The following is a 20,347-nucleotide window of genomic DNA, read 5'->3' as shown; positions in this document are numbered from 1 at the left end:
TCCCTCAAGGTCCGTCTGTGTTGTCACAAATGGTTAAGATTTCCTCCTTCTTTATGGATGAATAATATTCCATTTTAATATAGAATACACACACATATTCCATTTTATGTATCTTATATATGATATAAAATATATTTTTAAACATATGTATAAACATGTATGTACATTTTAAATACATATATATATTTCACATCTTCTTTATCCATTCATTTGTCAATGGATATTGAAGTTGTTCCCATACCTTGGCTATTGTAAAATAATGCTGCAATGAACACCAAGTATATATATCTTCTCAAGTTAATGTTTTCATTTTCTTTGGATAAGTACCAAGAAGTGGAATTGCTGGATCATATGGTAGTTCTCCCTTTAATTTTCTGAGGAACCTCCATACTGTTTTGCTTGGCAGCTGTGCCAATTTACATTCCCACCAATAGTGGACATTCTCACCAACTTATTATTTCTTGTTTTGATAACAGCCATTCTAAGAAATGTGAGGAGATACCTCATGTGGTTCTGATTTGCACTTGCCTGATGATGAGTAATGCTGAACATCTTTCATGTACCTGTTGGCCTTCTTTGGAAAAATAGATATTTTTGAGGTCCTCTGCCCATTTTTAATCACAATATGAGGGTTTTTTGCTATTGAGGTGAGAGTTTGTCACAAATTTTGTATATTAACCTCTTATTAGATACATGATTTACAAATATTTTCTCCCATTCAGTAAGCTGCCTTCTCATTTTGTTGATGCTTCCTTTGCTGTGCAGAAGCTTTTAATCTGGTATAGTCCCACTTGCTTATTTTTATTTTTGTTGCCTCCTATGGACTTTTAATGGAGGGATACATGTACTTACTATTTTTATATAAATATCTTTCTAAGAGATGAGTCTTTGAGTAATAAAACTGTCTAAACATTTAAATGTCCTTTTTTCTGGACTTGGAATTGAGTGATTTGTTCTCTAAGTCAGGTTTAAAATGTATTCCTACAACTTCCCTTGCTCTTGCTCTCCTTTGATTTCCAAATAATGGCATTATACTTCAAAGTGCTCTTGAGCCTTTTTGCCTTCCCACGTTCATTAACTTTACCTTTACGACACCATGAATATGTTATACACAGTAGTCTATTCTTAATTCCAAAGTATATGCCTTTTATTATTCCAGTTGTACAAGTTTCTGACTGGACAGCCAACCCATACCTCAAAGGCAATAGATGTAAAACTAAATTTATCATTTTCTTGGCTATGCTCTTTACTGCTATCAATCCTTCCTTTCCTTTCCCGCGTCAATCAGCTTGCTCTGTAATACTTGGTGATACTTCTCTTTAACCTCACGTATCTAAATCACCACATGTTAGGTGATGTATTTTATGTATTTTGGTGTACTCTACTTCCTAAATACCATTACCAAATTGGTTATCTACCCTACCCCCATTCCATTAAGACCTGCTCTACCCTCATTTTTCACTCACGTTACTATACAACCAAGTCCCAGAACTTCATGTAAACTTTTGCCATCCTGCAAATTTCAAGCAAAGTGGTATGTCTAAAATAAAATACTGATCCTGCCTTAAAGCCTTTCCATCACTTCCCATGGCCACTTTTTTTTTAAATTATATAACCCATAAGCACAATTGTGTAACAGTTGGCTCTAGAGACAGGCTGATGCGATATGAATCTTCCCGTGCCACTCACTAGCTGTCTGACCTTGAAAATGACACTGACGCCTCAATTTCCTCATCTACATAGGGGATGATAATACTACTATGTGCTTCACAGGGTTCCTGTGAGGATGGATGAGAAAAGGCATGAAACTGCAGAGGATAATGTGTGGCACATGCTGAAAATGCAACAAATATCACTCTGCTTTTATTAACACAATCTGGCCGGCTCTTGTACCTCCATATTTTGCTCTTTTCCTCTTAACCAGTCTTACCCCCAAATACATACCTCGTCCCTCACTATATGCTCACCCTGAGTTTGCCACATTACTTTGCAAATAATTTGGTAATAATATATTTGTCTCATATACCAGGTCATGAGTTCCGTGGAGACAGATTCAATACTTTATTAATCTTTGTAATCCTAGCACTTAGCATGGTTTCTTGAACACAGTTTCTTAACAAATGCTGTGCGTTTTATTTATTTATTTTTTATTATGTTCAGGTAGCCAACATATAGGACATCATTAGTTTTTGATGTAGTGTTCAACGATTCATTAGTTGTGTATAACACCCGGTGCTCATAAAGTGAACTTAAAACATATTACAGGAAGATACCACTCCTTTCACCATTGTCACCTACAGCCAACTTTTGCCGGCCTATTTAATACTGGCATTTTTATACTTTACACATTTATCAGCTATACTCTAAATTTACATTCATGAGGCGGTTACAGTCAATGGGGATGACTTATCACAATAAAAAGAGACACTTATTTACACATTTAGTTTCTCTTATTTGGACATCGGGAACCATTTAAATTAATTATTACAGATTAAACATTTCTAAGAAAACTGATGTTTTAAACAAGTACCTACTTAGGGGCAACCAGGACTAGATTTATTTCTGAAATGTCACTAAACAGCTATGAAAAATCACAAAAATCTGCTTATACTTCTTAAATTTTATACAAAGAGAAAATCTCTAAATTTTATCATCCTTAACTAACATTTAATGATAGACTCTAAGATCTTAAAAATTTCAACTGTGAACTGAATTGCGGTTTATTATAGTTTAAAACAATTGTTGTCCACTTAACATAATAGCTAAAATGATCCATTTTATTTCTTTATTAAAGTTACTGAAAGTGATTTAATTGTTGCTCGGTCTTATAATAGTAATGACCTAAAATCGGTAATAGAAATAGAACACAGCCTTATAGTATTGATCTACATAGACATTTTTTCTTTTAAAGATTTTGTTTATTTACTTCAGAGAGAGAGAGGAGAGAGAAAGCACAAAAGCATGAGCAAGGGGCAAGGGGCAGAAGGAGAAGCAGACTCCCCACTGAGCAGGGAGTCTGACATGGGGCTCGAACCCAGGACCCTGAGATCATGACCTGAGCTGAAGGCAGACGCTTAACTGACTGAGCCACCCAGGCGCCCCTAGATATAGCCTTTTTACATCTCTGATGAAACAGTTACTGAGTTTAAAGCAAATGTTAGGAAAACAATAAACAAGGTGTTTTGACAATTACATTGCAGAACTATTGAGGTTTTCACAGTTAACATAACTAAATCTTCTTTTAGGTCAGACACTAAAAACATTTTTCATAATTCCTTAATCAATATACAAAATAAAATGAAAAAGTATGAATCATATACTGTAAGGATTCACATTTAAATTAGCTAGGATCCAATATTACACAAAACTAAGAAACAATTTTTGTGAAGTGAATTTATTTATACTCAGTTTATTAATAATGTTCATTAATATTTTATTTAAATAACACTTTCATGCTTATCACAAAAATTCTCTCAATTCCTTGAGACTGTTTATTTTAATCAACATAATCTTGCAAAGCATTTTCCAAAGCTATAAAATCACATATTAAGGGGCGCCTGGGTGGCACAGTCGGTTAGGTGTCCCACTCTTGGTTTCAGCTGGGGCCATGATCTCGGGTCATGGGAGCAAGCCCACATCTGGCTCAAGCTCAGCGCAGAGTCTGCTTGGATTTCTCTCTCTTCCCCTTTGCCCCTTCCCATCCCCCCCCCCTCACTCTCTGAAATAAATCTTTAAAAACTAAATGAAATCACATATTAAGCATTATAATGTCACCAGATGGGATTATAACTGAAATGTTCTACAAGGAAGCAAAAAGCACTGAAAAGGTAAGAAACTAATTCTGCAAAGTCAGTCAGAAAGTCAGTAACAGAGGTGAAAACACAAGTATCAGAAATGAGATGCCCGTCTCAATTCCTCCTATTGTCATAAAATCACAATCTTCTGGTTCCATTCTGCAAAGGAACTTTGATATCCTGCTAAACAATCTGCTTTTAGCACTACAACAGCTAAACAGGTAACTTCTATAACCTATAACTATCCTTAAGAAATAAAATTCTAGAAAAATTAAGTAACAGCCCCTGTATGTTCTCTTTGTTAAAGCAAAACTTGTAGTTGAACAAAACTTTCCATTACCAAGATTTAAGATACTCATTTTTTTGTTTTCAAAGGCTCAAAAATTATTGAACCATTAAGCATTATTATCCATTTCACAAGAACATTTGCATTATAAAATCCACTTTGATGTTCTAGTTCAACACAATTAGGACAATTCATACATTCAAACACTGGTTTTTCACTCACAGTGATCAGTCTCAAATATATCTTACATTTAAACTTACCCTTTAGTAGTCGTTTTAATTTTGCACAATCCACATTGATATACTGTAACAATTCTATATCATGAACATCAACATTGTCTTCTGAACAAACAGTCAATTCCTGTAATCTGAAAAGTAAAAACCAAAAATAATTTACTATCTTAAGGAAAGTTCAAAATTCTGAACTGAACAGATTCTTCTCACCCCAATGATGAGTTTATAAGAAAAAATATACATAAAAAAATAAGACAATAGGGGCGCCTGGGTGGCTCAGATGGTTAAGCGTCTGCCTTCGGCCCAGGTCATGATCCCAGGGTCCTGGGATCGAGCCCCACATCAGGCTCCTGGCTCAGTGGGGAGTTTGCTTCTCCCTCTCCCTCTGCCTTTCTCCCTGCTCATGTTCTCTCTCTGTTTCTGTCTCTCTCTCTCTCTGTCTCTTTGTCTCAAATGAATAAATAAAATCTTTAAAAAAATACATTTAAAAAAAATAAATAAGACAATAAATACTTCTTATAAAATTCACAGGTACATAACTACCTGGGAGATATGATAAAAGAAGCCAAGATAATCCAGTAGACTTCACTGTGTATACATAAATCAAATCATTATGTTGTATACCTCAAATTTATATAATTTTTATCTAAACAAAAAAATCACAGCATGCAGAGAACTACTGAAGCAGAGAGATATATAAGTATTTGAAATACCAGTCTCTGTGCTATTTGTGTATTTTTAAAATTTTTCTGTAATGAAAATAAATTTATTAACTTCTGATTACATCAATTAGACTTCAGAAACATAAATGATATTTTATCTACATCTATAGGATACATTTACTTCATATTGAAAAAATGAGTAAGCATTTATTCCTTGTACTTTTCACAATCTATATGTGTATTTATGTGATTATTTGATTAATGTCCCTCCCTCACAAAACTTCTTGTAAAGACAAGAATCTTTCCAAACCCCAAATTTCCCTTATACTAAATATGAAGTTACCACAAAAGCAGAAAAATTTAACACTTAACAAAAATAGATTTTGTTAAACTCATAAAAAAATTCACTTAAGTCTGAATAAAATTTTTCCTCCATCTCTCACTAACAACCACAGAAGTCAGATTTTCTTTTATTATTTTATTTGCTTGCTTTATTTATTTAGTCAATTCAATTAATTAACATGTAACATATTATTGCTTTCAGATAGACATCAGTGATTCATCAGTCTTATATAATATACAGTGCTCATTACATCACATGCCCTCCTTAACGCACATCACCCAGTTACACCATCCCCCAACTTCCCTCAGCTCGAGCAACCCTCAGTTTGTTTCCTATGGTTAAGAGTCTCTTATGGGGGATATCTGGGTGGCTTAGTCAGTTAAGTGTCTACCTTTGGCTCAGGTCATGATCCCAGGGTCCTGGGATTGAGTCCCACGTCGAGCTCCCTACTCAGTGGGAAACCTGCTTCTCCCTCTCCCACTCCCCCTGCTTGTGCTCCCAATCTCGCTGTGTCTCTGTCAAATAAATAAAATCTTAAAAAAAAAAAAAAAAAGTCTCTTATGGTTTGTCTCCCTCCCTGGTTTCATCTTGTTTTATTTTTTCCTTTCTTCCCCTATGATCCTCTTTTGTTTCTTAAATTCCAGATAACAGTGAGATCATATAATTGTCTTTCTCTGATTGACTTATTTTGCTTAGCATAACACCCTCTGGTTCCATCCACATCATTGCAAATGGCAAGATTTCATTTTTTTGATGGCAGAGTAATATTCCACTGTGTGTGTGTATGTATATATACACATATACACACCACATCTTCTTTATCCATTCATCTGTCAATGGACATCTGGGCTCTTTCCATAGTCTGACTACTGTGGACATTGCTGCTATAAACATTGGGATGCAGGGGCCCCTTCGGATCACTACATTGTATCTGTGGGGTAAATACCCAGTAGTGCAATTGCTGGATCATATGGTAGCTCTATTTTCAACTTTTTGAGGAACCTCCATACTGTTTTCCAGAGTGGCTGCACCAGCTTGCATTCCCACCAACAGTGTAAGAGGGTTCTCCTTTCTCCGCATCCTCGCCAACATCTGTCGTTTCCTGACTTGTTAATTTCCTGACTCGCCACCCATTCTGACTAGTGTGAGGTGCTATCTCATTGAGGTTTTGATTTGGATTTCCCTGATGCCGAGCGATGTTGAGCACTTTTTCATGTGTCTGTTGGCCACTTGTATGTCTTCTTTGGAGAAATGTCTGTTCAGGTCTTCTGCCCACTTCTTGAATGGATTATTTGTTTTTTAGGTGTTGAGTTTGATAAGTTCCTTACAGATTTTGGATACTAGCCCTTTATCTGATATGTCATTTATAAATATCTTCTCCCAGATTCTGTCAGTTGTCTTTTGGTTTTGTCGTCTTGTTTCCTTTGCTGTGAGAAGTCAGCTTTTCAAAAGCTGACATTGTTAATCTACTGAATTGTGCTTCCTAATGAGGAATACTCATTACTTCAATTAAGATATCAAAAATGTAAGCACATGAATGGAATTACTAATGTTCATAAATGCAGAGAGAGAGAGATATAGTGAAAAAGCACAAATACTACAAAATCTCACTCATAATATTAACTCGAATTGTGGCCATTTTAATGCAGTCTAAAACTGACATTAATCATCATACTAAACCTTCAGTTGCTAAAAGTGATATCAATCCAATTTCTTCCTTCTCAAATTCCTTTTTCACTAACTTTAGCCTGCAAATGTATAGCTAACATTAAAATTATTCTAAGCACTTCCACTAAAGCTCTTCATATCATCAGGGTGAGAAAAGCTTAGTAGTTCACACTGGGAATGACAAGGTCCTCAATACTGATTTACATGCTAAAAATTCCACAACTGATGCAAAGAGCCTAGGAAATATGGTATATGATTCCTTAGGAAATACAACTTAATAAATCAGCAACACCAACTTCTGAAAAGCTGACTCTTGCAGTTGTGAAAAAATGGAAAAAAAGTTTAATTCTTTTTACAGCCCAGTATTTCCATAGGGAAGGGGTATTTTGTGAGGCTTAAACATCATTTCTGAAGGACAGAAATCAAAGGGTAGTTGGAGCAAAAGAAGTAAAGTAGAAATCTTATTAAAACATCTAGAAAGACCAGGTACAACAAAAAGATATTTAAAATGTATAGAAATAAAATAAAATAAAAGTGCCTGGAAGGCTCAGTTGGTTAAGGTCCGACTCTTGATTTCAGCTCAGGTCATGATCTCAGGGTTGTGAGCTTGAGCCCCTCATCGGGCTCTGTACTCAGTGGGGAATCTGCTTGAGATTCTTTCTCTCCCTCTCCCTCTGCTCCTCCCCACCTTTCTCACTCTCTCCCTCTCTGAAAAAAAGGAAAAAAAAAAAAAAAGAAAGAAAGAAAATAAGATAAACACCCCCCATCCACCCAGGTGCAGAAATGAGAGGAATCTAAAAACCAGAGATGGTTTTGAAGACATGGTCTGACTTTGCGACAAAGGAAGCACAGGAGCTAGGTTTTTTCCTCTCCTTAACCTCGGGGTTTGTGGCTAACATCTATGTGGGACTGGATACAAAGCTTTATACCCTAATAATGCAGGGAATAGAACTGGGGCCCTGCAAAAAACATGACTAGCAAGAACTATGCAATTCCTTAAATGTGAGTTGCACAGAGAGAGATGGAATGAAAGGAGAGTGGAAGGAGATAAAAAAATCTACTAACATAAGATGTCTGTCTGCTCCGGCTGTTTTGGGTAGGGGAAAAAGTCACCCAGAGCTGTTACCTTATAAGGGTTTGAGGTCCACAGTTACATTATTCATACAATCTGGGAATGAGAAATTAACCAAAAACAAAAAAAAGTCCAGAGCTGGGCACTTAGCAAAAGCAAATGCAAAAACCATCACTAGGACACTCCCACAGCTACAAGAGATTCCCAAAGAAAATACAGATGTGCACTAGAGATGAATTTGTAATCAAAGTTTACAGAAAAGAGAGGAAACCATTCCTATGAATGAGAACTGGCACATACAAGTATATGAAATTATTTAGATCTTAAGAGAATATAAAATACGTTTTAAATGATTATAGCCATATAAAAATTTAAAACTATTAAGAAGAATAAGAAACCATAAAAAAAAATCAAATCTGTAAAAGAATCAAATAGAACTTTGGGTGCCTGGGTGGCTCAGTCGTTAACCATCTGCCTTCGGCTCAGGTCATGATCCCAGGGTCCTGGGATCGAGCCCCGCATCGGACTCCCTGCTCCCTGCTCCATGGGAAGACTGCTTCTCCCTCTCCCACTCCCCCTGCTTGTGTTCCCTCGCTCATTGTGTCTCTCTCTGTCAAATAAATAAATAAAATTTTTAAAAAAAAGAAAAAGAATCAAATAGAACTTTGGGGGCACCTGGATGGCTCAGTCAGTTAAGCGTCTCACTCTTGATTTCGGCTCAGGTCATGAGCTCAGGGTTCTGAAATCAAGCCCCACGTTGGGCTCCACACTGGGCATGGAGCCTGCTTAAGATTCTCTCTCTCCCTCTGCCCCTCCCCCTTCTCTAAAAAGGAAAAAAAAAAAAGAATCAAATAGAACTTTTAAAATCACTGAGTCTTCTGCTTCTGGTATTATGTCAAATCAGATATTCTGCAGGACCCTCCCACTATAAAACAATTAGATCTAGTGCAACTATACAGTAATTCTGTGGACATAGCAGCTCATCCTCCATATAAGAGAGTACCATGAGCTGCAGAACATGGTATACTTCAGCAGAAGGATTCTTAAGATCTGTAGCCCATATTCCTTTAAAAAAAAAAAATCAAAGGTCAGAAATATCAAAAGTTAATGTTAATCCTAAAAGAGAAACATTTGTGGACAGGTAGAATAGTCAAACAGTAAATTTTCATGATATTGGTTCATCTATTATATATGAGATACAAAATCAATCTTCAGAAAGAACTGCCATTCTAGGGACACCTGGGTGGCTCAGTCAGTTAAGCGTCTGCCTTCGGCTCAGATCATGATCCCAGGGTCCTGGGATCCAACCCTGGGTCAGGATCCCTGCTAAGTGGGGATTCTGCTTCTCCCTCTCCCTCTGCCCCTTCCCCCTCCCCCACTGGTGCTCTATTGCTCTCTCAAACTCTTACTCTCAAATAAATAAAATCTTTAAAAAAAAGAAAGAACTGCCATCTAATCCCTTGTATATTTTAAGTCACCTAATGCTATGACAGCTATGATATCTACATCTAAATTAAACCATCATAATGGTCTTTTAGGTGAGTGGTCCTCTAACAAGATCAGCTCCTATTTCTGGCAAAAGCTACATGAAATGCAGTTGTCTAAAACATGTATTTCAAAGATCCCATTTCTGAGCAGTCTGTCCACTCCAAGCTACAGAAACTAGCTTATTCTGGAGACATTTAACTTTTCTTCTAGAAACAGTAAGGTTCAGGAAATACACAAAAGTTGTCTATATTTACATGCATTGATGCTGCAAAATCCTATAAAATGATACCTTTGGTGACTGGAAAATTTCTAGAGTTTTTAAAAGGTGGCACATTTGCTGTATTTTATAAAGCAACTTATGTTCGGATAGACTTAAAAATATTTTAATATTTCGGTAATTTTCACCTCCAATCTAAGATTATTTCAAATAGTGAGCTGGTATAGTAGTCACTTAAACAAAGGGGTTTTGTTTTTTCTTTTATAATTTTCAAACCTCCTCTTCCCTAGGTGTCAGTTACCTTGCTACTTCAACTAGTTTAATATTACTCAGAATATAAAATGTTATCCCTCAAAAGATTTCATGAAGACATTGTTCTATTGTATAAACATTACCTAACAGTATCAATCATATTATCCCATTAAACAAAATTTAATTTTCTTTGCACCAGTTCTGATGAGGGATTGAAGAATACTGTTGCCTAGCATCATGACTATAGAAATACCATTTTTAATTAAAAAAACAGCAGGATTTTGAAGTTAGCCAAGTCCCCCAAAACACTATAGCACAAACTCTCAAATTATGATGCATATTCCATTCACACCTGTTGGAAAACAACAGAAGAATGAACAAAGCTGACTAATGGAAGTCCACTGTTCACACAAGTCAAAAGATGAAGGATGTATCAATAAACAAACAGGGCTGTTTTTCCACATTCTATATTAGTCTTATATTCACTAAATCACTAAGTGATTCATGTTATACTTCCTACTTGGTCATATTTAAGGACCCATTTGACTCTTCTTGCACGAGATGGCAAATCATTTGCATGAAAGCAAGTTCCAGAGTCACTTGCTACCATAGGTCATTATTCCATATAGCACCATCTATATACCAATTTCTTCACAACTGATGATCACATGGTGATTTTTAATCATCATTAAAAGCTTAAATCACATTTATCATATAATCCTGAAGCACAACAGTAAAAAAATCATAAAAAAGATTTCATAAAAATATGGTTAAAATGGAAGTATAGAGTAGCAGCCTGGTATAATGAACTTAACAGACTCTGAAACTGGTCTGATTTTAAAATTTGGGGTCCTCCATTATTTGGCAAAGTGCCTTAATAAATTCTTTAGGATTAGTTTACCTGTAAACTAGGGGAAGTAGCACCTACATTTCAAAGATACTATGAGGATAAAACAGCACAACATATGCTGTAAATACTCAAAAAATGGGAGCTTTTAGAATTCATACACTTAAAACACAGTCTACTTTCTGGAGAAGTCTACTTTGCAATTACTTCCTTGTGCTTCCATATCGTTAGGGTTTTTTTTTTTTTTTTTTTTTTTTGCTTGGTAACTTAGGATCTTGTGATAAAGAACAGAGCTGTGAGATTATCAGAAATCTGACTACTCTTCTCAATTATTCTATCTGATTAGCTAATTCCATTTAAAGGAATAATATTAAAGAGCCCAACTAAAAATTTATACCTAGTGTTAAAACAAAAACCTCATCATGAGTGATATGTTTTCCTAAAATTTGGATTTTCAACTTCATAACAGTACTCACATTTAATTGTACACACCAGTATCACAATATTGCATAATAAAAATGTCAAAGAAATCAATGTATAAAATTTATACAAAAGTCCAAGTCAAATTCATTTCTATCAACTTTTTATTTTTATGCAGACAAAAGAAAGACTTCTAAAATTACATTACTTAACAACAGTTCTACATAGATTTATACACTAACCTGGTAGAAATCCGACTAAACACTGCATTGAAGTTGTTGCAGCTGAGAGAAAATAAAACGCCAGAGGCAGAATTCCGAAGTTCAGCGGCATGTTGGTTTCCTTCCCTACAGGTATGAAGAAAATGGCAGATTTCTGGCAGCAACTGTTTGACCAGCATTGTTTCATCTAATCTCATTGTGTCCTTTGGTTGCTGCAATAGAAATAATCACATAATTCTAAAACTTTGTTAAATTTACATGTAAAGATTTTCTGTATCAAAATTTTTTTTAATTTTATTTTTTATTTTTTATTTTTTTAATATTTTATTTATTTATCAGAGAGAGAGAGAGAGACAGAGGCAGGCAGAGGGAGAAGCAGGTTCCTTGCTGAGCAAGGAGCCCGATGTGGGACTCGATCCCAGGACCCTGGGATCATGACCTGAGCCGAAGGCAGAGGCTTAACCAACTGAGCCACCCAGGCGTCCCTGAAAATTTTCAAACAGACGTAAGAGTTGAACACCCATATATTCATCACCTATACTCAACAACTGTTAATATTTCACCATGTTCACTGTATCTATCTATAGTCAGTCTAATAAACAGGATGGTTCCATCTTTCACCTTTTTTTCTTTTTTTTTCCATCTTTCACCTCTTTTCACAATTAAAGTCCAGCCCCCCATCCATCCTCCTTAGCATCCCCCTTTCCCCACCACCACTCCTGTTTCTCCCCTGTTCATCAAATCCCTATAGAAGCCTTTCCACTCTTAGGAATCCCAAGTTTGTTGTGAGTTCCAAATAAACGTTACTCATATTTATTTGTGAGTGCATTGTGTCATCTGTCTCAAATCCAAATAAATTCCTGGGTGCACAATCACATCTGCCTTTGGGTGGACTGACCAAAACAGATATTTACTTATTACAAATAATTTTGTTTTGGTTGAGCCATTTCAAAGTAAGTTACAAACATCATAGGTACTTTAGCATCTCTTAAAAATGACATTCAAAAAATAAATAAGGACATTCTTGGGGCACCTGGGTGGCTGGCCACGGACTCTTGATTTCGGCTGTCATGATCTCAGGGTCATGAGATGGAGCCCGAAGGCTCTGCGCTCAGTGCACAGTCTGCTTGTCCCTCTTCCCCCCCACCCCTCGCCCTTCCCCTCCCCTCTTGTGTACACACTCTCTCTCTCTTTAAAATAAATAAAATCTTTAGAAAATAAAAATAAGGGCATTCTCCAATATAGCTTCAATACAATCACCACATCAACAAACAACAACAAAAAAACCAATTCCCCTTACATCAGCTAATACCCAATCTATATTCAAATTTCCCCAGCTGCCCCCAAAATGTCTTTCATAACTTTTTTTAAAAGATTTTATTTATTTATTTATTTATTTATTTATTTATTTATTTATTTATTTTATTTATTTGAGAGAGAGAGAGAGACAGAGCTAGCGACAGAGAGTGCAAGCAGGGAGGAGAGGGAGAAGCAGGCTCCTTGCTGAACAGGGAGCCCCACAACACAGGGCTCAATCCCAGGACTCTGGGATCATGACCTGAGCCCAAGGCAGACGCTTAACCAACTGAGCCACCCAGGCGCCCTCATAACTTCTTTTTAATTCAATCAGGATTCAAAAAGGGTTCAGATGATTGCAGCATGATTCCTTTAGTCTCTTTATTCTAAAACGACCACCCCCCCAACACTCCATATACATCATTTTTATTTTCTATAACATTGACTTTAAGAAAATGGGCCTTACAAAATGTTCCATATTGTTGATTCTATTATTTCTTAGTAGTATGACTTGTTCTTGTAGTTAGTGTATTTTCTTTAGCTGGAACCTTAATCGAATGGTCTGATTAAATTCAGGTTAAACACTTCAGGTAACTCAGTAAAATTCATATTGTATCATATCAGGAGTACATAATGCCAGGTGGTTCCAATGTTAATGACACACCAAGCTTGACAACCTTGCTGTTAACATTAAGATCTCTACTTTATAAAGTAAATCTTTTCCCTACAATTAACAAAGTAACCAATGGATAAGCTATTCTGCAGATGCACTGCTCCACATCAATATATCACCTAACAGCTAATAATATTCACGTATGAATGACGATTTTGGTAATAAATAAAATTTTGTATAATTATGTGCTATGGTTGATTCTCTAATTGCAATCCAAGTGCTTTCAGATGTAAATACACTGAAACATACAGACAGCAAACAAACATCACAAAAACCTCCAAAATTCAAGTGGCAATGCTGATATCAAACAGAAATGCTAAAGTAAAAATTGCAGAAGTATTCAGTCTTTTGAATAATGGCCATATATGCAGGAACAAAGATCACTTAAATTCTACAAAATTTTACTCATAATATGATATCGGTAAATATTTGATGATTTTCATTTAGCTATTTCAACTACTTATATGACAAACATGTACTTGTAGGCTCACTTCTTCTTGAACTACCTCACCATACTTCAATCTAAAAATGAAAATCAACCGACAACCATAATTATCATTGAAGGTGATCCAAGAAAACACAATTATTTGATAATATGAATAGAATTATTTTTAATTGTAAATTCAATGAAAGAAATTCATACATTTTCAATAGGACAGAGCAAGATAACATATATTTTATGCATTATATAAGTTATACTATGCCCACTTATTAGAGTTTTAATTAGGTTATCTCCAAAGAGTATCAATTAAACAGGGGCCAATAATATCAGTAATCATTCTCCAAAATACATTTACCATTACCTCTCAATTACAAATGTTACTATAGAAAAGCTATAAGACTGATAGAGGCAATAAATTACCCGACCCCCATTCAAACATGGATATGGCTGATATACTGATATTTACAATCAAAGCAACAAGACCACTACAGAGAACTGATTCAGGATGTTTAAAAACTGTTCACCTTCACAATTACATCATCTTATTTAACAGCACTTTTGCTCTTTCACTCCATTTTACAAAGGAACAACAGCATATCACAAATTAATAGAAAGCACCAAGCTAAAAACAGAACTAGCTCACCTTCAATTTAAGTAGAAAACTTATAAACACTGTCTAACAATTTTGGAATATGGTCAAGAGTCAATAAAAGAGTTTAAAACGTTATGCTTAGGTTTTGTTGCCTATAGTCTTAAATATGCCTCTTCCCCCAGGATACATAATTGAGTGAATGTAATTATTTTTCCCCTTCCTCAAACATGACTGCCCATTCCCTCTCTTCTCAACCACACAATCAGTCCTCATATCCAAGTCCCGCCCATATAGGTTTATTATAGGAAACAACTGTAACATGTTGAAGACAGAAGCAATTCTGAATAAAAGCAAAAGATGTGCTAAAGGAAAAGGGAATATAATAACTCTAATATATAATGAATAGATAGATCTTTAAAATGAAGGTATAAAATTTATGTATTTTTACATAAACAACTACCATGTTCCAGTAAGAATTAAGGCTATTGAAGTACAGAAACACCTTGCTTTATACAACAAAAATATTCTTGAAATAATTCTCATTAAGTCATGGTTGAAACATACTGAGATAACTATTTAGGAACCTTAAGAAAGAACTGTTTTGTACTCAACTAGTCCTCCACATAACTATTTTGTATATTCATAATTTACACAATAACAAGTGTTTTTAAGGTAGGATCTCTGGGTAATGGTTGTAATTTTTTAAAGTCCCCTTTTATATAGATTTGAAAAGTAAAATATTAAAATCAGGTAAAATACTGAAATGGTGTGTGGGTGGGGGGGAACAAGATTACTCCTGGTCATTTTTTTGCATCACATTTTTTCACAGCTAAGCAATGCCACAGGCCTAACAATATCTAGAGAAATTAATTAAATCAAATAGTGGGGGCGCCTGGGTGGCTCAGTTGGTTAAGCAACTGCCTTCGGCTCAGGTCATGATCCTGGAGTCCCTGGATCGAGTCCTGCATCGGGCTCCCTGCTCGGCAGGGAGTCTGCTTCTCCCTCTGACCCTCCCCCCTCTCATGTGCTCTCTCTCTCTCAAATAAATAAATAAAATCTTTAAAAATCAATCAATCAATCAATCAATCAAATAGTGGCTTTTTCATAAAATCTTTTCTAAACAACCTGAGACAGAGATATATGGCTCAAGCATAACACTTTATAAGTAACCTTGGTATTTATTTAATTTACAAAAGATGAGAAAATAATTTTCTCTTGAAAACTTGTATACACCGTTAGCTCTGTTAACAAAATTTATATTCATATGTCTTAGACCAAAAAAATCCATGTGACTTTTCTTGCCTACATCTATACTTTGGTACATCAGATCATTCTCAAAACTGAATTCACAAAATCTGCCTATTTTAGATTTACTTACCCCAGCAAGACATTTTTCCAGTGTATCCAATATAATCAACTGAGAGAGATATAAATTTTTTTCAGCAGCTTCTCCAAATATTCTCTAAAAGAAAAGATATTCAGAACACTAAAAGTTGGCTATTACTCTCTACTACAAATCAACACACATCTGAAAAGTGAGGGACTAAGGATTAGGAAAAAAAAAAATCAAGTCTTCCATTTTATCTCCCAGATTAGACTATATTTAAATCTATTATTTCTGATTTTATCTTAAGGCTCACATGAAATAAATTCCCAGGCAAACAAAAATGTTGGCATTTATTATAGTCTATCATTAATCTTATAAAGTAAAAGAAAATAACTTGGTTTATACTTTTAAAATATATAGGATTTAGATATACATATAGATCTTAACCAGAATCTTGCATTGAACATTTAACCACACTTCAATGCCACAAAATAATCAAAGTCTCAATTCTTACAGCAACAAAGTACTATAACACCAATTACAGTGAATTTAAGGCATTCGCAATCCTTAAATTTAATACTATGCTATTTACCAACAAGAAACTATGGTTCCCACAATTAAGTTTACTCAATAAGCACTAAATGAATGCCAGTATCACAATACTGCTTTTGTTTTTGTTTTGAAAAGAAGGTTCCAATACTAAAATATTTTCATCTAACTGGGAACACAGCCACATATTTATATAAGCAAAATCCTATCACCAGGCCCCACACACTGTGCAACAGAAGAGCACCACAAAATCTTAAATGTATTTCTATAAAGCATTTTACATATTCATAAGAAGTCCTGCTTTCTTCAGAAAAAAATCTTAATTTTTTTCTATAAAGAAAAAATTTCTTTGTATGGCAAATGATTGCCCACACCTCCAATTTACCAATTTTCTAAGTTTGGGGCATTGTCTAACCAAATCTTTAAAAAGAAAACACACCAAAGATGTGACTGTAAAAATGGGACTGATTTTCACAATCTAAAATCAGAAGTCAGCTCAAAGCTCAATACAAACAATATAAATTGTGGTTAGAAGTGCTAAAGACAGAAAAAACAGTTCGGAATAAATCAAGAAATATCCAAATCGTTGTTTTGAACTGAGTATGAAGGAGATGTTAGATAGGAACTGACAGGAAGGAATCACCCAAGAGAGTTGGGACAAATGATAATGTTGAAAGGTACAGAGACAGAACTGTTGGAGTAACTTGAAGTCTAGAGAATGTAAATAGGTTTTATAAAACAGGAAAAAAAGGCAACTGCGAGCTTTTGACAGTGGAATTGTTGAAATTGCTATTTGAGGAAAATCATTTCAACAATGGGATCTCTAACTACTATAGAATCTGTCACAGGTTACAGGAGGAAGGAAATAAAACGGTATCTTCATAAAAGCAATCTCACATTTTAACACTACAAGGTCCTATTTTATTTTCTGTCTACTTAGGACTAGGACAATCTAATAAGTAAATACTCAAAGCAGCAGCTAAGGAAAAGATTTTAATAGTTTACTATGTAATCAATTTATATATAACCTAAAGTCTGTATGAAATCCTAATTCCAAAAAAATAAAAAGAAAAGATAGGGTCACAAATAAGAGAAGTATTTAAGAGAAAAAAATCAAAAACTAAAATGAAAGTTAAGGGTTACCTGTGCTCATTCACAAAATACAATGAGTGTTTATATTCAGAGTCCACAGAAAAGGACTTTCCATACTTCAAAATATGCTGCTGTAAGTCTTTAAATCAAAAACAAACCAAAGGAAATTCCCCCACAAAACAATGACCCAAATACTCACCATATTGTTAACATTCTTTAAGATAGTGGTGAGGCCGCTGATAACCAAAGAAAACTTGTATTTGGAAATATTAATAAGACATTCCTTGTTGTGTTCAGTACTGACTTTGGTATGCGTGTTCTGTTGTCCTGTTTTTATTGGAAGCTAAGGGAAAAAGAAAATGTTAGCTTACACATGAAAACGACTAAAAAGAGCTATTTCTCATTGAAACTCATGAGATTTTAGGAAAATTTTTATCAGCCACAGTGACCTGTTTGTATCTCAAGCTCCAATTTTCAATACAGATTAGCATTTATAGCAAATCTAAAACTCTTGAAATTTCAATTTTTGCAACTTTCTTTCCAGAAGTCGTAAACCTCTACCTACAAAATTAAAACTTTACCCAGTATTACATGAGAGATGATGACTCACAGAAATAGAGCTATTTCCTTGTAGCTAAAAATTATTTCAGAGAATGCCCGCAATAAAATGCATACAATCCTTTCCCTAATACACTGAACTCCAGCATTAAAAGAACAACAGATCAAGAACATCTATGCCCCAGACCTCTAATCAATATGGCAAGTAACTGTAGATTTTTCAGAAATGAGAATAAGCTATATAACCTGGAATAAACACAGTAAGACTAATTCAGGTAAGATGACCACCCTCAGGTACATAGTTGAGAGTGTAACAGAACAACAGACAGGTAAGTTTCATAGAAAAAAAAATCTTTTAAGGGGACCACATTTACATTTATCTGAGAATGAGTTAAGTCACACTGCCAAGAAGTTCATCTCTACGCTGTTCAAAAGTAGCATTTTGTATTGAAAGCATCATGAGTATATCTACTGTTTAAATATTAGATCCTGCTAATGCTGAGAGAAGACTTGTGAGGTTCCTCTGCGAAAAAACAAACCTAAGTCCAGTGTTTGCTTGTTTGTTTTTTAATATTGTATTTATTTACTCAGAGAAAGCAAGTGAGAGAGAGAGAGAGATCATGACCTGGGGGGGGGGGTAGAGGGAGAGGGAGAAGCAGACTCCCCGCTGAGCAGGGAGCCCAATACAGGGCTCGATCCCAGGACCCTGAGACCATAACCCAAGCCGAAGGCAGACGCTCAACTGACTGAGCCACCAGGTGCCCCCAGTGTTTTCATTTTTAAAATGGTGCAACTTAAAGTGGAAAGAGACTAAGTGGCATGCCCAAGTTTGTCTAGTCAGTTAATAATAGATGACTGATTTGATAATAAATACTAAATAAAAGAGCGGAAGCATTTTTAGGGTTTAACAGGAGCTACAGAATTACATAATGTTAATTTTAAAGGTTACAGAGGGAAAAAAATCTGAAAGACCTAAGAAAGGAGAATTTTAGAAGAAGGCAGTGGCTGTAGTGTAGCTTGTAAATCTCACCAACTCGCTCTGTAATGGTTAATTTTATGTGTTAACTTGACTGGATCATAGGATATACAGATATTTGGCTAAACATTATTTCTGGGTGTGTTTCTGAGGGTGCTTCCAGATGCAATTAGCATATGAATAGGTGAATTCAGTAAAACAGGGGACAAGGCACCCCACAAAGCCCAAAATACAAGCAAATAGGAACAAACCACTTTCAGCTACAAAACTGGTGTGGTATAAGCATCTCTGCAAAAGAAAGCAGAGGGAAGCAGAATGTCTGATGGATCTGACAAAAGGAAAATCCCAAAATTCTATGCCATTCTCAATGAAAAGTACAACAGGCCATCTTAAGAACATTAGCTGACCAAAAAAAAAAAGAACATTAGCTGAAACACAGGGGGGTTTTTTTTTTGTATATTGCAATTTTCACATGAGTACAAAAGGTCTATAACAATGCCTGAAGAGAAGAGCGCATACTTTAAATCACCACTACCTAACAGAACATTCTGCAGTGATATACTATATCAACAATGCTCAATATAGTAGCCATAGCCACAGGTGACTATTAAGCACTTGTTACATGGCTAATGCAGATGAGGAATCAAATGTTAACTTCTATTTAATTTACTTGAATTTAAGTAGCTATTGGACACCAATGGGCAGCACAGTTCTAAACTAACCAGCTGACGAAGCACCCCATTTTAGGATGAAGCCCACACCGAGAAGAAATTGATGAGATTCACTCCAAATTGACAACAGGGACAACAGGGGCAAAGGAAAAAGGTCTAGATAAAGGTGGTAAAGAGGAAGAAAGCTAAAGGAGCTCAGAAAGGATGAGATGATGTATTTGTTTAATTTCACGAAATAGAAGAGCTCTAGAGCCATGAAGATAAAGAGCTATCCTGGCTCACATTTCCCTCCCACCAATTCAGGAAAACTAATTTCACATAGAAATGAGCAACAGTAGGGGCACCTGGGTGGCTCAGGCAGTTGAGCATCTGCCTTTGGCTCAGGTCACGATCCCAGGGTCCTGGGATGGAGCCCCGCATCAGGCTCCCTGCTTGGCGGAGCCTGCTTCTCCCTCTCCCTCTACTGTTCCCCCTATTTGTGCTCTCTCACTCTCTCTGTCAAATAAAATCTTAGAAAGAAAAGAAAAGAAAAGAAAAGAAAAGAAAAGAAAGAAAGGAAAGAAAGGAAGAAAGAAAGGAAGGAAGGAAGGAAGGAAGGAAGGAAGGAAGGAAGGAAGGGAGAAAGAAAAGAAAAGAAAAGAAAAGAAAAGAAAAGAAAAGAAAAGAAA

The 20,347-nt window shown here is 35.5% G+C and overlaps 1 protein-coding gene across 2 annotated transcripts in view; it reads right to left on the bottom strand.

The window, feature by feature from the left end:
• Positions 1-20,347, bottom strand: part of NF1 (neurofibromin 1) — a 289,204-nt gene that overhangs the window by 210,035 nt on the left and 58,822 nt on the right. For both annotated transcript variants that reach the window (XM_035027762.1, XM_035027763.1), the window contains exons 2-5: positions 17,674-17,817; positions 15,885-15,968; positions 11,525-11,715; positions 4,341-4,447 (exon numbers count right to left, since the gene is read on the bottom strand). In XM_035027762.1, coding sequence (XP_034883653.1) covers positions 4,341-4,447; positions 11,525-11,715; positions 15,885-15,968; positions 17,674-17,817 — 526 coding nt within the window. The remainder of the gene's footprint in view (positions 1-4,340; positions 4,448-11,524; positions 11,716-15,884; positions 15,969-17,673; positions 17,818-20,347) is intronic.

The sequence above is a fragment of the Mirounga leonina genome, unplaced genomic scaffold, assembly GCF_011800145.1.
Source record: "Mirounga leonina isolate KUSES-001 unplaced genomic scaffold, KU_Mleo_1.0 Mir_200, whole genome shotgun sequence".
Lineage (NCBI taxonomy): Eukaryota > Metazoa > Chordata > Mammalia > Carnivora > Phocidae > Mirounga > Mirounga leonina.
The sequence above is the reverse complement of the archived record's forward strand: the minus strand, read 5'-3'. Positions and strand labels throughout refer to the sequence as shown.